Genomic DNA, 13,093 nt, shown 5'->3' on the forward strand with positions numbered 1-13,093 from the left:
GAAGTTTTCTGACTCTCTTGCCTCAGCACAGGAAACCAATAAGAACTGTATATGGCTCCTACATGATCAAGCCTTGAAAATGTGTGGTTTCATGGACTTTTATTCACCTGGATTAAAAACTCCTTACATTTGGGACTGACTGATAATTAAGCGTGTGAGTATTGTTTAAAAAAATATAGCCTATATAAAATATGTATCTCTCAAATGACCAATGAACTTTATGTTACAGCAAAATACCCAAACACAACTTACCTTTTGAGTAAGTAGAGCCTGAACAACCTGATTAGCTACCTGAAAGAAACAGATAGTATAGTTTAAGTATATGATCATACGAGTTTATGTGTATTATCTTCTGCTGTGGCTTTACATTCCACTTTCTGCCTAAACCACCACCAATTCTAGTACTTTCATTAATTGCTAATATTTTCATCACATAGTACTAGTGAGAATATATTACATGCAAGTGATTACTTCTGTACTAGTACTCACTATAAACCAACACTATCAATGTTAGTTTAACTTTTGCCATCTCTTCTATGGAGAAGACTGAAACTTCCCAGGTTTATATACAGCTGTTGTAGGTCCGCACAGATTGACTTGCATTCACTAGAGCTGCTTTTTACCAGCTGAGGAGTCCCGAATGTTTTCATGAAGTTTAATTGTTTCTTGATTCAATATTGACAAAATGGTATATCTATCATGACAAGCAGAGACCATAAAGTGCCACAGAAAATTAAAGTACCTACTGTCATCAAAATGTGGTTGGAAGGCATTCACACTGCACAATTTAATTGACTTGAATGACATTACACACCATTGATTAGCAGAACTATATATTCAACAGGGAATTTTGGAAGTTATTTATGTTATGTATCGTTTCTAGTTTATATTTACCAGCAGGCATGGAGGGGCTGAAGGAGGCGGAATGGAAAGAAGGGCAAAAATAGGATTTCTGTTGATGTTTAACTTGCGCATTACATTTCTAATGTAGTGTAAGAGTTGAAACTAATTCACTTCTGTGAAATGATTCCATTCTGTTAGAAGCAGAAGTCACATTCAATTCAAACTCTCACAAAATTGCTTAGTGTCAGTTTTTTTCTCCAAGCTGGTCCCTAACTTAAGGCAGCCTGTGGAACAGCAGTCCCATAAATTTGCTCTGTACATGATTTAACAGAAGACAGACTGATATTAGAACAGTAATAAGCAACAGAAGTAAATATGTTGCAGTTTTGAAAAAAAAACATCCCTTGCTGTATGGGCTTTCAGAATCTACATCCCACAGTGTTCCTTCTGGAATGTACTTTCAATGTTTGCTCTACCTGAAAATTGAACAAACCATATCTAATACATTATTTCTTCACTTTCTGACGTGTATTTACTGTACCTAGAAGAACTGGAAGGTTCTTTGAAGTGTGTACAAGTCACTTGCAACAGAATTGCCTACACAATTACTCCTATGCCTTTATATATTGAGCAGAGGAGTGTAAATGGCATAATCTTCCAAACGGGAAAAAACTGAACTTGCCAATGCATAGGGGAAAAATTTTCTAACTTTGAGTATATGAAGTTAGGTACCTAAATGAAAGTACTTGCCCGTGATCCATAGCTCCCACAGACCCCAATAAGAAAGATATGTAGCCAGTTTCTTTACAAAAGTAGGCTATTTCATTCTAGTATCTAGCAACCTGACAAACTGTGTTGCTATTACTATTCAAGTATTTTCAGGTTTGTATTGGTTTGCAGCAGGGGGAAGCCTCCACTGAAATGTTCTGCAGCAACTACAATTAATTTAGCAGTCATTACTTTTGCATTTCAAATGCAGCTGCCATGCTAGATGTACAACAGGGTTAGTGCTTAGATGGAAAGAAACTGCCAATCTTTTTACTTACAGGTATCAAGAGACACTGTGGAGATGAACAACATAAGCCAATGCTACAGAACTGACAGTCTCAACTACCAAAAACTGAGGGAATTGAGGTCAAAGAAGGCAGAAGGACTGGTGTCTCAGATGGAGAATATGTGAAATTTTCGCTAACATGAGACAGAACTGTGGCTCAAACCCTGTAACTAACAGGCTGCAAAATGACTTGACCTGTGATTCCTGCAGCTGAGAAGGCAGAACAAGGACTAGTACAGAGATTCCTTAAGCTGCTGCTATGCAGTACACGGCACTGCTTGCCTTCAACACAGCCTGCCTTTCCTTTGAACTTAATAGCCAAGAGTTTTAGGTGAGGGTTATTTTTTTGTTTTTGTGGACTGCAATAAAAGAGATGAAAGATCCATATTCACTTTTTTCTTACACAATTATGTTTACATATACATGTTATAAAGTGGTCTTAATAGAAAAAGTATAAAAGAATGAATCAGAGAAATGAGACTCTAGTGTAACATCTGTTATACCTATTATAAGTACCGAGATTTTACACTTCTATCTTTAATGTATTTTTTCATACCCATAAAGACATTTCAACCATACTAAAATGAATGGTGTTATATTTTATTCAAACTTTAAAATGCATTTTTAAGATGACTTTGTATTTTTTATTAGCTAAACGGATATCTATTCAATAATGCCACGATTTAATTCCTAAAACATCAGCAAAAATATTACCCAACATAAGCTGCACAATTTCCTGCATATAAGTACAGTGAAGCTTGACAGAAATCTCAGCTGGCACCATAATGTGAATAAGCATGGCATTACCACTTGCCAATACACTGAGAGCTGAATTCTAGGATAAGAAATCAGGATTATCATCACACAAAAGCTACAAGACAACAATCCTGGTTTTAAACTTTTCAGAGACAGAAAGATATATTTGTGAGGTATTTCTGTAATTAAATGAGCTCTTTTCTTAATTATTAAGCACTGGAACATTTCAATAACACATTCTCCAAACATTGTTTTAAAGTTGCTTATATATACACTGCAAAAATGAAAAAATAATTTCAAATCAGTGAATGTTTATTAAAATTGACAAAGGACTCCTTTTTTCATGAGAATATGCACAAAAATAAATTATTTTCTTGAAATCTCCAGTAAGAAGCCATGTGTGGAAAGAACTTTTTCACATACGACACGCTCAGAAGACTCCAGGTGGAAGCGAAGTTTCTCACAATTACTGACTGGGTTATTCACTAATTACTTTTATGTCTCCTCTCTAATTCTCTTTATTGTTACCTTAATGAAATAAAATTTCCTGTGGAGCTCCACCAAAGGAATGTGCTCAGGTGGATGCCATCTCGGGGCTCTGAGAATTTACAATAATTAAATATTCTTTTGTTTCCAAAGTCACCTCAGTGCTCAGAAAGGATTAGGTCCATGCCTGTTCCAGCTACACCAATACTGGTTAGTGTCACTGCCAAAACACCCGAGTGCTCATGGGGAGGGAGAAAAAGTGATATCAAGCAACGGGAAAGGACAAGAAAAGACATTGTATTCAAAAGATAAGACCAAAAAAAAAAAAAAAAAAGGAAAGAGAAGATAAGAGAACAAAAATAATAATAAAAAATAATACAGCACGGAAGTACAAAACCACAGGTGACAAGAAGAACTGTGCTGAAAAAGTTGGCATGGTGCGAGAAGATGGATACAGCTGTGATAATACGGAAGAACTGAAAGCAGCCAACCTAATGTTGAAAATAAAATTTAGAGCATAGTTGATATAATTACTCATTCTTTGAACAGCAACAGAATATAAAAAATACAACTGTGGATCAGAAATTAATCATGTAACTGCAAACGCAGACTAAATACATATCATCTGTCCTTGTAATACATATGGAGTGGGTTTTTTCGGATGGACAAAATGAATTATGTATACAGACTTTGTCCAAGATAAATTTAAGCTCTGTAATTTGAACTAATGTAAAAAAGTATGTGGTAATTTCATCCCAATTACCAATGATGCACTGAGTGGAGTGGCACAGACCAAGGCAGACCAATGCTCTGCAGCTGTCAGACAGACACAGTGCAGACAGCACACAGCCTAGTGGGGAAGTGTCTTCTGATGAAAATATGCAACATTGGTAAAAGTGTGAATTTACTGATGAAAGTCAACCTAAACTGGAAGTTTCTTGTACCACAACTGTATTGATCATGCAGAGCTGAGAAACCATTGTAGGTTTTTTTTGTTCTGTTTTGCTTGCATGTTAGCCAGCTACTTACACTACTATGAATTCCCATTGTTGAACAGGCAAATGACTCCCGCTCAGTAATTCTTTGAACTGCTAACAGCCTAGAACTTGTTTTAAGCTCTCACCCATGCTGAAGAGACTTGTTTCGGGATAAATGAGAAGACTGAGGAAGCATCACTGAGAAAGCTGTAAGCAATAGGAGATACTACCCAAAATCTTGTATGTCCTGAGCCAGACATTTCTGGAAGGCTAAGTGCTCAGGCAGTAATGATGGGTGTACTATAATGTAGCTGTAACTTGAAGATCTGGTCAGAAGCTGGACCATGTAGTAGAATCACAGAATCATTAAGGTTGGAACAGACCAGTAAGATCATCTTGTTCAGCTATCAATCCATCGCCATCATGCCCACTAAGCCAAGTCTATAAATGCCACAACAGGTAGGCTACAACAAAAGCAGTATAAAAACCTATGCATGTAACCACAGCAGGGAGCAGAGACTGAATTCCTGTTACAGAGGAAGGCTGGGGAATTTCTGACAGCAGAAGCCACTACTACCTGTGTACCTGTGTTCCACACTACAGAAAAACAAGAGCACACAAAAACTAAATTACCATTTTCTTCTCTTAGAATCACTTATCATCTCTGCAGAAGAGACTCCATCTGACAATTTAATTCCACAGAAACATCTTTGCTGGCAAAGCTGTTATACCAACTAAGCTCAATATATTGGTCACCAGGATACTGATCTTTTGGTGAAGTGTGAAGAAAAAAAAGATTTACAGCAGAGGTCATGGAGAAGAGTATTTCTAAGTGACAAAAACAAGTTCTTGGAAACATTTAGAATGAGGTAATACTAGAAAACTGCAAAATAATGACAACCTTGAAAGAGAGGGAGAAATTAATTTCAACTCATCTCATTGGAGTACAGTGTATGAACCATTCCTTACCTCATCAAGACATCTTTCATACTGTTCTCTCTGATTTTCATTTTCAAGAGCCAGTGCTGAATTCTCTGCCTACAGCAAAACAATAAATAAATAAATCTATAGATTAATCAACAGGTATGTTGAAAACATAACAGTTCATTAAAAAACCTTAGGGTGCTTACTTTGTGCAATTCTTCAAGATTCAAATAAATCTAAAGATTAAAATAAACTAAAAATACACCACGTAATTTTGTGTGCATACTTAAAAATTGCAGAATCTGGTACATAAATTATGAGAAATCAACATATTTTTCTATATATTATGAACTTGAATTTAGGAATACTATCAGTGTTGAAAAAGGAAAATCTCTTAAGTGAGCTACACACAGTTGCATCAGAATGAGTTTCAACTAATTTTCTTTTAAAGATCGAGAAGCTAAAACAAGGCTCAAGAAAGCTCTTTGTCTCCCAAGCATAACTTCATGACATGTAACCATAACACCACAGTCACTGCATTCAGATAATTACAACTATTATACCATTTACACTACTTGTTTCATTTTAAATGTTCTGTCAGTCTACAAAAGCTTAACAAATGCTGTTTCAAAAGAACTGTGGTTATACAATACAACAGCCATAACTCTAGTTAATATTTATAATTTGAGAGGAAAATTTAATGTCATTCACTGTATGGAAAGATGCGCAGTTATCGCTTCTATCGCTTTAAGAAAGGTCAATGATTCAGCAAAATAAAAACCCCAAAGTCCACTAAATTGAGTTACTAACAAGAATTCTAAAAGCAGACAAATTATAAAAATAAGATTAGGAAGGAAGAGTAAATGTACGCAATCTTTTAATACATTGAGAGAGAGTAAGGAATAAGAGGGAGGTAAGAAAGAAGGGCATAGAGTTTATTTACATGTGCAAATAAACAATCGTGTGGAATTAGTGCTTTATCTTGTAGTTACAGCCAAAGCTAACAAAGGTGGTAAAACACCTGGCACCGTTATTTTCCCAATGCTTCCTCTCAATGGATTCAGCACATGGCTATAAAAAATCTGTGGGTGATCCTGCAGGGAGCACTGTGAGATGATGGAGCAAAAAATACAGATGCAGAATTAAATAGCAAAGTAGAAGCAGAGCTGCAAAAGCAGCAGTAAGAAATCAGAAGCTGGAGAGTAAACAGTCCTCCCTACTGAAGACATCATCATATACAGTTATCAGTTCGCTTTTACAGATGCATTCCAGCAGATTGATTGATAAAAATAAAGAGATGATTGCTACATAAAAATCTATTTCTGTGACTTAAAGATCTTCAGATGTTTTCTCTATGACTATCACCTTAAAATGTCATACAAGATAAATACTTCCTATTGTTCTGAAGAAACCATTAAAGGATTAGTCTGCACGGCACTTTCACTTATTCATGGTGTACCTAAGGGTTTAATTATTTGAATTTTCATTTTCACTAACATAAAAATATACTGCGTGAACAGTCAGAAAATAGTTGGGGCAGATTGCTTCCATACAGAGATGTCGGAAGGAACTACTACATACACTGGCACTATACAAAATACCCAGAGAAATTATTTCTCTTACTCCTTTTTTTTAATCTTTGAATGCTGTGAGGTTTCAAAATGGAAGCTAATCCAGCTTGGATTGTTAGCTGAATCTCTGATTTCAATGAGCTATTTGGTAGCCTAACTGCGAAGGAAATTAGGAAACCTGAACTTGACAGCATTATAAATAAACAGTATGTTTCTTCTCTTATCAAGCCATAGTGGCAACATCTGTATAATAAAACCCTTTTCACAACAGTGGCTTTGAAAGTGTAGGGAAAGGATCTAACGCAGTCAGTGTTAGCTCAACTTCAGTGCTTCTTGATTGCTGAGCAAATCATGCCCACTTATTTGGCATTTTTGTAATGAGGACTGGACTAGGAGGGAACACTTGATCAATTTTATTTAAGACTCTGCATCAGAGAAAGCCAAGGCTTGATACACAAAATCACTCTGTACTGCAACTGAATACTTGATAATAATCCACATTCCCCCAGAAGTATTCATTTAGAAAATGTTTAATAGCACTTGTGGTCTCAAACTCCTGCCTCCTCAACCAGATCTTCATTTATTTAACAGAAACCACTGGGTTTTGTTATTGTAAGCCTATTTGTTCTCACTCAGAGGGATCTGCCCTCCACTACTGCACATTCTGGCATCCTCTGCCAGACAGGCAAAGCAGGTCTCCTTGGAGAAAATCCCTATCCCATTTTATTTTCATTTTCTGGCCACTCTTTTTCTAAGCTAAGCCACAATCAGAAGCTCACACTTCTCACAGCATGAAAGCTGCTGCACCCAGAGGCAGTGGTAGGGAAGTACTGACTCCTGTGCAATCCCTTCTCCCACCCATAACCCAACAACAACGGCAAAAAACTGGATTACTGAGGAAGGCACCCTCTTAGATACCACCTGAATTCCACGGTGATTTCTAGCTGTAGGCAAAGCGACCAACTAGGAATTTACGTACATTTTGTGTTACACGTGGAAATAAAATGTGGAAATAAAATGCCTCTCTCCTTCAGCCTCACAAATACTACTTGAGACGCAGACTAGCAAACTGCTTTAGGAGCACAGCGTTCATCTCCTAGCAATGTGTTTTCCTGGGGTTATGATCCTTTCAGCCAAAAATACCTGTGGCATAAGTTACCAGTACATGAAACACTGCAGGGGGCTTTTGGATCATTACAGGCATAAGGCTCCTACAAATGTCGAAAGCGAGGTGCTTCCTAGTTCCAATTTGAAAAAAAAAATTCCTCCTCAAAGTGTCTCCAAACATTGGAAATTTAAAGATTTCAGTCAAGATTTGCGTGATGCCAGACAGCTTTCAACTGCCTTAATTAGAGACAACTGCCTTCTGAGTAGTGAGAGTGAATTCATGGAAAATCAGTTTGACAGTAAGAACTTCAGATTGCTTTGTATAAAACAGAAGTTGCCTTTTCTTACAAGAGACTTTGTCAACTCTGATTTTAATCCTTTCCTCAGGAGGGAAAAAAGCCCCATAGATGAAGATGTGGGTCAGCAAAGACTTCTCTTTCCTTCACAAATGCTGAGGAAACTGTATTTCCATCTGTTTGCACCTGTATTTGCAACTGTACTCCTACTTATTTCCTATTTTATCTGAGACGACTAACAGGCAGACAGTACACTTGATACACTGAGGTGCACTCCTGCTGAAGTCGATATTAATCTGCTGTTTATTTTCCATGAATGCAGACACATATCAGATGCAAAGAAAAACTGTATTTCTTTTCACATGACACAATATTTCCTTAAAATCAACTATTTTTTCTTTGGGGCAGAAAGAAGCTCCTTGGTTCACAGTGATCTGTTGCTCTAGATGCTATAGAAGATACGAGGAGACAGAAGGCAGCCTTAGCCTTTGTCATGTTTCTGAGAAGGTGCTACTATACTGGATTAGTAAGGGCAGGCCAATTAAAATTTTAAAAGAGTAAAATGGTGATGATAATTAGCTCTAGGTCACCTTAACCACAACACACAAGGAACATAAATTCAAGCAGTACAATTACATAAACATCAAACTCTTATTGAAAGCATTTTCACTTGAAGTCTCAAATACAATCTTCAACATATCCTGAACGAATAACAGATATAATGAATAACAGAACACACTACAGCTTTCTGCCTGACAGGAAAAAAAAACCAAATCCCTCTGCTAACAGCCCCCAAAACAACAGGAATTGCTGCCTCCCCAAAGGCCTTCATCAGCAGTAGGCTCCGAGCTGAAAAATGCCTTGCTGCCTTCTAGCTCACAGTTTTTTTCTGAATTTATACGTTCAAAGCACAAGATATCCTCACTCACACCAATGGTGTGGCACTGCCTTTCAGCTAAATAATGCTAGACTATAAATAGCTGAAAATCAACATGCTTATAACAAATATGCTCATATCAATACAGACATTTAGAGATGATTACTTACATTCTGTCCTCTTCCCTTTTAACTAGTTTAGAGGCGTAAAGCAGGTTTTGCCTACTAACTATAATTTGTTCAACACTTAGTGGTGTTTACAAGAAGTGGCAGACACACTGTCATGTCTGAGAATGCCACGAGACAGCAGATCTCCCCTAGCCTTGCAGCTACAAGTGGCACTTGAGAGGACAGCTTTCACTTAACATCCTGTAAAAGCCGCTCCTGTGCACTTCTCAAAAGGACTGAAATACTTACAACATGTTTGAAAATGAGATTTGGATTTGCTCCTCTACAGTGTTTTTCAAAAAGCTTAGCCTTAACCTTTATGTCCCTTGATTTATTAAGCTAGGAGAACAGTAACAACATTTTGTTGTCTAACCTGTTCCAATGCGCTATGAATTAGGACCCGATGGGTATATTGGGGTCTTTAAGTGATGAATTATTTCATGTACCTGTTAGGGAGTCTTCAAGAAGCAGTCCTTTGCACTTTTGTAACCACAATGAAATGAATTACGCCACTTCATTTTCTACCAGAAGACACAAATAAAAGAAGCACACAAAACCAGATTTCCTCATTCAACCATTGAGACAACATGAAAGGATGGGGGAAGGAAGAGAGAAGAAAGGAAAGGAGAGTAAGCATTTACTTTGCACGAGGGAAAAGGAGATGAAGGTCTAAAGGTTGTGTGTCAAGTTAGCAGCTCAACGTCCTTTGAAGGTACCATCAATAAAGGTCAAGAGGAAATAAGTTATGACAGTGAACTTTAAAATCTCTGACAGAACGTTACAACAGCGGTTACCACGTGCAGTTCTTTGTTATTCATACTTAGCCATTAGTGCATTTACAGAAAGGTTTATTGATTTACACAAACACTCATTTGTCATGTCCTATGTGGTATATTAATAGCTGTCCAACCACTTCAGAAGCGCTCAGCAGTTTTTTTCATGCTTTCAGCCTCTGATTTTGTATATTTCTGTAGCCATGGCTGCATACAGCAAACTATTAGATGCCAAAGCCTGTTGGTAAAAGTCAGTAGCAAAGTTACTGCAATACTTCTATAGGTCCTTAGGGGATTTTTTTCTGCTAAGCTGCCACTTTAAGAACAGCTAACCACTTGAACCACTCTGTATCATTACTTGCAGGAGATTCTGCATTATTCTGCCTGTTCTATACAGAAAATTCATCCTTTGAGAGACTGAATCAGTAACAACACTTCCTTTTCAATTAGACAAACTGCCAGATAAAAACTCAACAGCACCATTACATTGGCTAGAAGTACAGAAAATTATACCTTTGTTTTTAAATCAACATAATGATAGGAACAGCAGCCTTCATTTATCCTCAGCAGCGCATAAGCATTTCCATTGGCCTCTATCCATTATCCTTCCTTGCAAGCAGTGAGATGCGAGCTGCCCCTTACAGCCCACTGGCACTGTTTCCACCTTCACCCTTTCCACAGAACCACAGCAGAACCACACTGGAGCACCACAGAGCATCTCCCTTCATATTTCCTTTCAGCATGACACAATTGTCTTTTCTCTTCAGCCACACTTACAAAATTTGACATATTTTATCTGAAATATCCAGCCAACATTCAACTCAATTCAAATGAAGCGATGAAAGCAACATATGCAAATTTAAATAACAAAAATAGAGAACAGGGTTAATCATAATTCTGTCTATCAGAAGGCCACATTGAACCTTTCTGGGCAGTACCACTAGGGATTATTCTCGAACTTAAAATCCTTGTTATTTTCTTCTAAATTCTCTACTGACACAAAAACAGAGTGAGGTTAGAACAACTGCCACCAAATCTTAAAAGCTGTGTTAGATTACAGCTGAGCTACCAACAAGCGGGGCTTCAGAGAGAGCACTGTAACTTTCTTTTAACATATGCCAGAAATCAAAATATATTTTTATCTAACATCAGAAAGCTAACTACTTAACACCATGCAAAAACCTGATTTAACTGTTTCTAAGAAAATGCAGCCCAAGGTCTGTGCAGCTATGTATGATGTTTTACAAATTACTGATGAGCTGATTCACGTATTTAAACATGAATTTACACTGGAAATTATATTTGCTTTAAAGCAACAAATTTCATTCTGATAGAGCTTAAAACATAGGACTTGCCCTTTGTTCTATAGACATGCAGGAGATGCAGGGAGAGCTGGACCCAGGCTCCTGGTCAGGGCTTATCAGTATCAAGCTCCCTCCTCCCCCTCCCATAAGAAGAGGCAACAGGTGTTCAGTGGTGAAGCCAACTTCTGGTAAGAAGGGGATAACTATAAGCTCATCCTTCAAATCTACTTATGCTGGATGAATGTCTGAACTTCAGCAGCTGAATCAAACAAACTAAACCAAGTGATTCATACACTGCTGATGAAACTGACTCCTAAAATATATGAAAAAAAACCAGACCCTTTATATTCCTGTGAATTCTTTTGTGAAATCTATTAAGGCTTTTTTTTTTTTTTTTTTTTTTTTTTCCCCTCAAGAAGTTATTGCTGGAAATTTCTATCTGGTTCAAGAATGCTAATATTTGTCTTTTATATTTCATTTGATTCTAACGTATTTAAGAATGACAAGCCTTTAAAACCTTCAGCATTTTCCTTTCTGACACCACAGAAATGTCTGGAGTTGACATTTTAAAGAGAAGGTTAGGTACAGCTCTAGCAGAGCAGGCTGCATTGTAAGCCCAGGCTTATCTTCCAGCAAATATACACCTAAGCTACCAACAGATCTATCAATAATAGCTTTGTCTGTTTACTTGCATGCAAATTGCAGCAAACAGCAAATTCTAGCATTATTTACTGAGACTATAATAGACTTACAATATGCTCACACCTGATGCATTGTCAGTACAGACCTTTGAATAAATAGTAGAATTATAAAGGATGGGTTTTTTTTTTTTTCTAAAACTCTTCCAAATGATCCCAGACAAAACATTTTTCGAGGACAAGAAGAGAAACATATAATTGAGCACCAACGGGAAGCATAAAGCTGAATGTACTTCCTGTAGTTAAGATATAAATGGTATCCATGACAGGATGCAAAATGTGTATGTACTTGATAAAACACAGAAGTATGAGCATGGGCAAAAGCAGGACTCCTGTTTTTTATCATTTATCCTCTGCACAAAGCAACTGTGCCCACAGCAGGAGTTTGGAACTAGATGATCTTTAAGGTCCCTTCCAACCCAAACCATTCCATCATTCATACTAAGAGCACCTTGGCATAAGGCAGTGATCTGTGCAGAGGACCAGGCAGTCACCTAGTGAAAATAATGCTCCTGGCCTGCCTGAGGAGAAGCAGCTGATGATAATGAAGAGTCAATCACAGGCAAGATAATTCTTGCTCACAGCCAGGCAAGCCCAGGAAGCTGTGTGATACAGAAATGTTGGCTTGGGAAGTCAGGAAAGGGGAATGCTGGAGCTCATTCACCCTTCCCATCCATGCCTCCCTAGGGGCACCTCCCTAGAAGCATGTACATGGGGATGAAGGTACAGTCCACAATGCCATCACACAAATGTGAGAACTAAGAGTGAAATTTTATGCAACGAACAGTGTACGTGTGTCACAAAAGTGGCTTATTTTCTAATTTTCAACTATTTACACTTAGCGATCTTTCCCCCTGCAAACTCTGAAGCAGAGGCAGCTGCTCAATCTTTTCTTTCCTCTTGTTTGAAGTGATTTGTCTCCATTTATAATACGCCATCCCTGAAGAACTCCGAGGCTCTCACTCTAACAGATTTACAGTGCTTCCCCATGTAATATTAACAGGCAGTTACTGCCTCCATCAAAGAACTAAAAATAAAATCCCTGGTCTATGAAAAAAGTATTTGGGCCTGAAATTGTAACTGAAACTCAGATTCTTACAATTGATGTAGGTAGATAAAGGCAAGTAGTGCGGACTTGATTCATCCTGAAGGACATTTGGTGTTTAATATTAACTTAATATTTAACTACATATATAGCTTTCCATTCAGAACCCTTAAATTAATTTTTCTTATTATTTTTTTTTTTTTTTTTTTTTTTTT

General features: G+C 37.3%; 1 protein-coding gene across 6 annotated transcripts in view; it reads right to left on the minus strand.

Moving 5' to 3' along the window:
• Positions 1 to 13,093, minus strand: part of NCKAP5 (NCK associated protein 5) — a 192,181-nt gene that overhangs the window by 83,640 nt on the left and 95,448 nt on the right. For all 6 annotated transcript variants that reach the window (XM_042827394.1, XM_042827393.1, XM_042827395.1 and 3 more), the window contains exons 5-6: positions 5,086 to 5,154; positions 253 to 291 (exon numbers count right to left, since the gene is read on the minus strand). In XM_042827394.1, coding sequence (XP_042683328.1) covers positions 253 to 291; positions 5,086 to 5,154 — 108 coding nt within the window. The remainder of the gene's footprint in view (positions 1 to 252; positions 292 to 5,085; positions 5,155 to 13,093) is intronic.

This window comes from Centrocercus urophasianus, unplaced genomic scaffold (genome assembly GCF_019232065.1).
Source record: "Centrocercus urophasianus isolate 14NV4802_14NV808 unplaced genomic scaffold, USGS_Curo_1.0 seq_28, whole genome shotgun sequence".
Taxonomy (NCBI): Eukaryota; Metazoa; Chordata; class Aves; order Galliformes; family Phasianidae; genus Centrocercus; species Centrocercus urophasianus.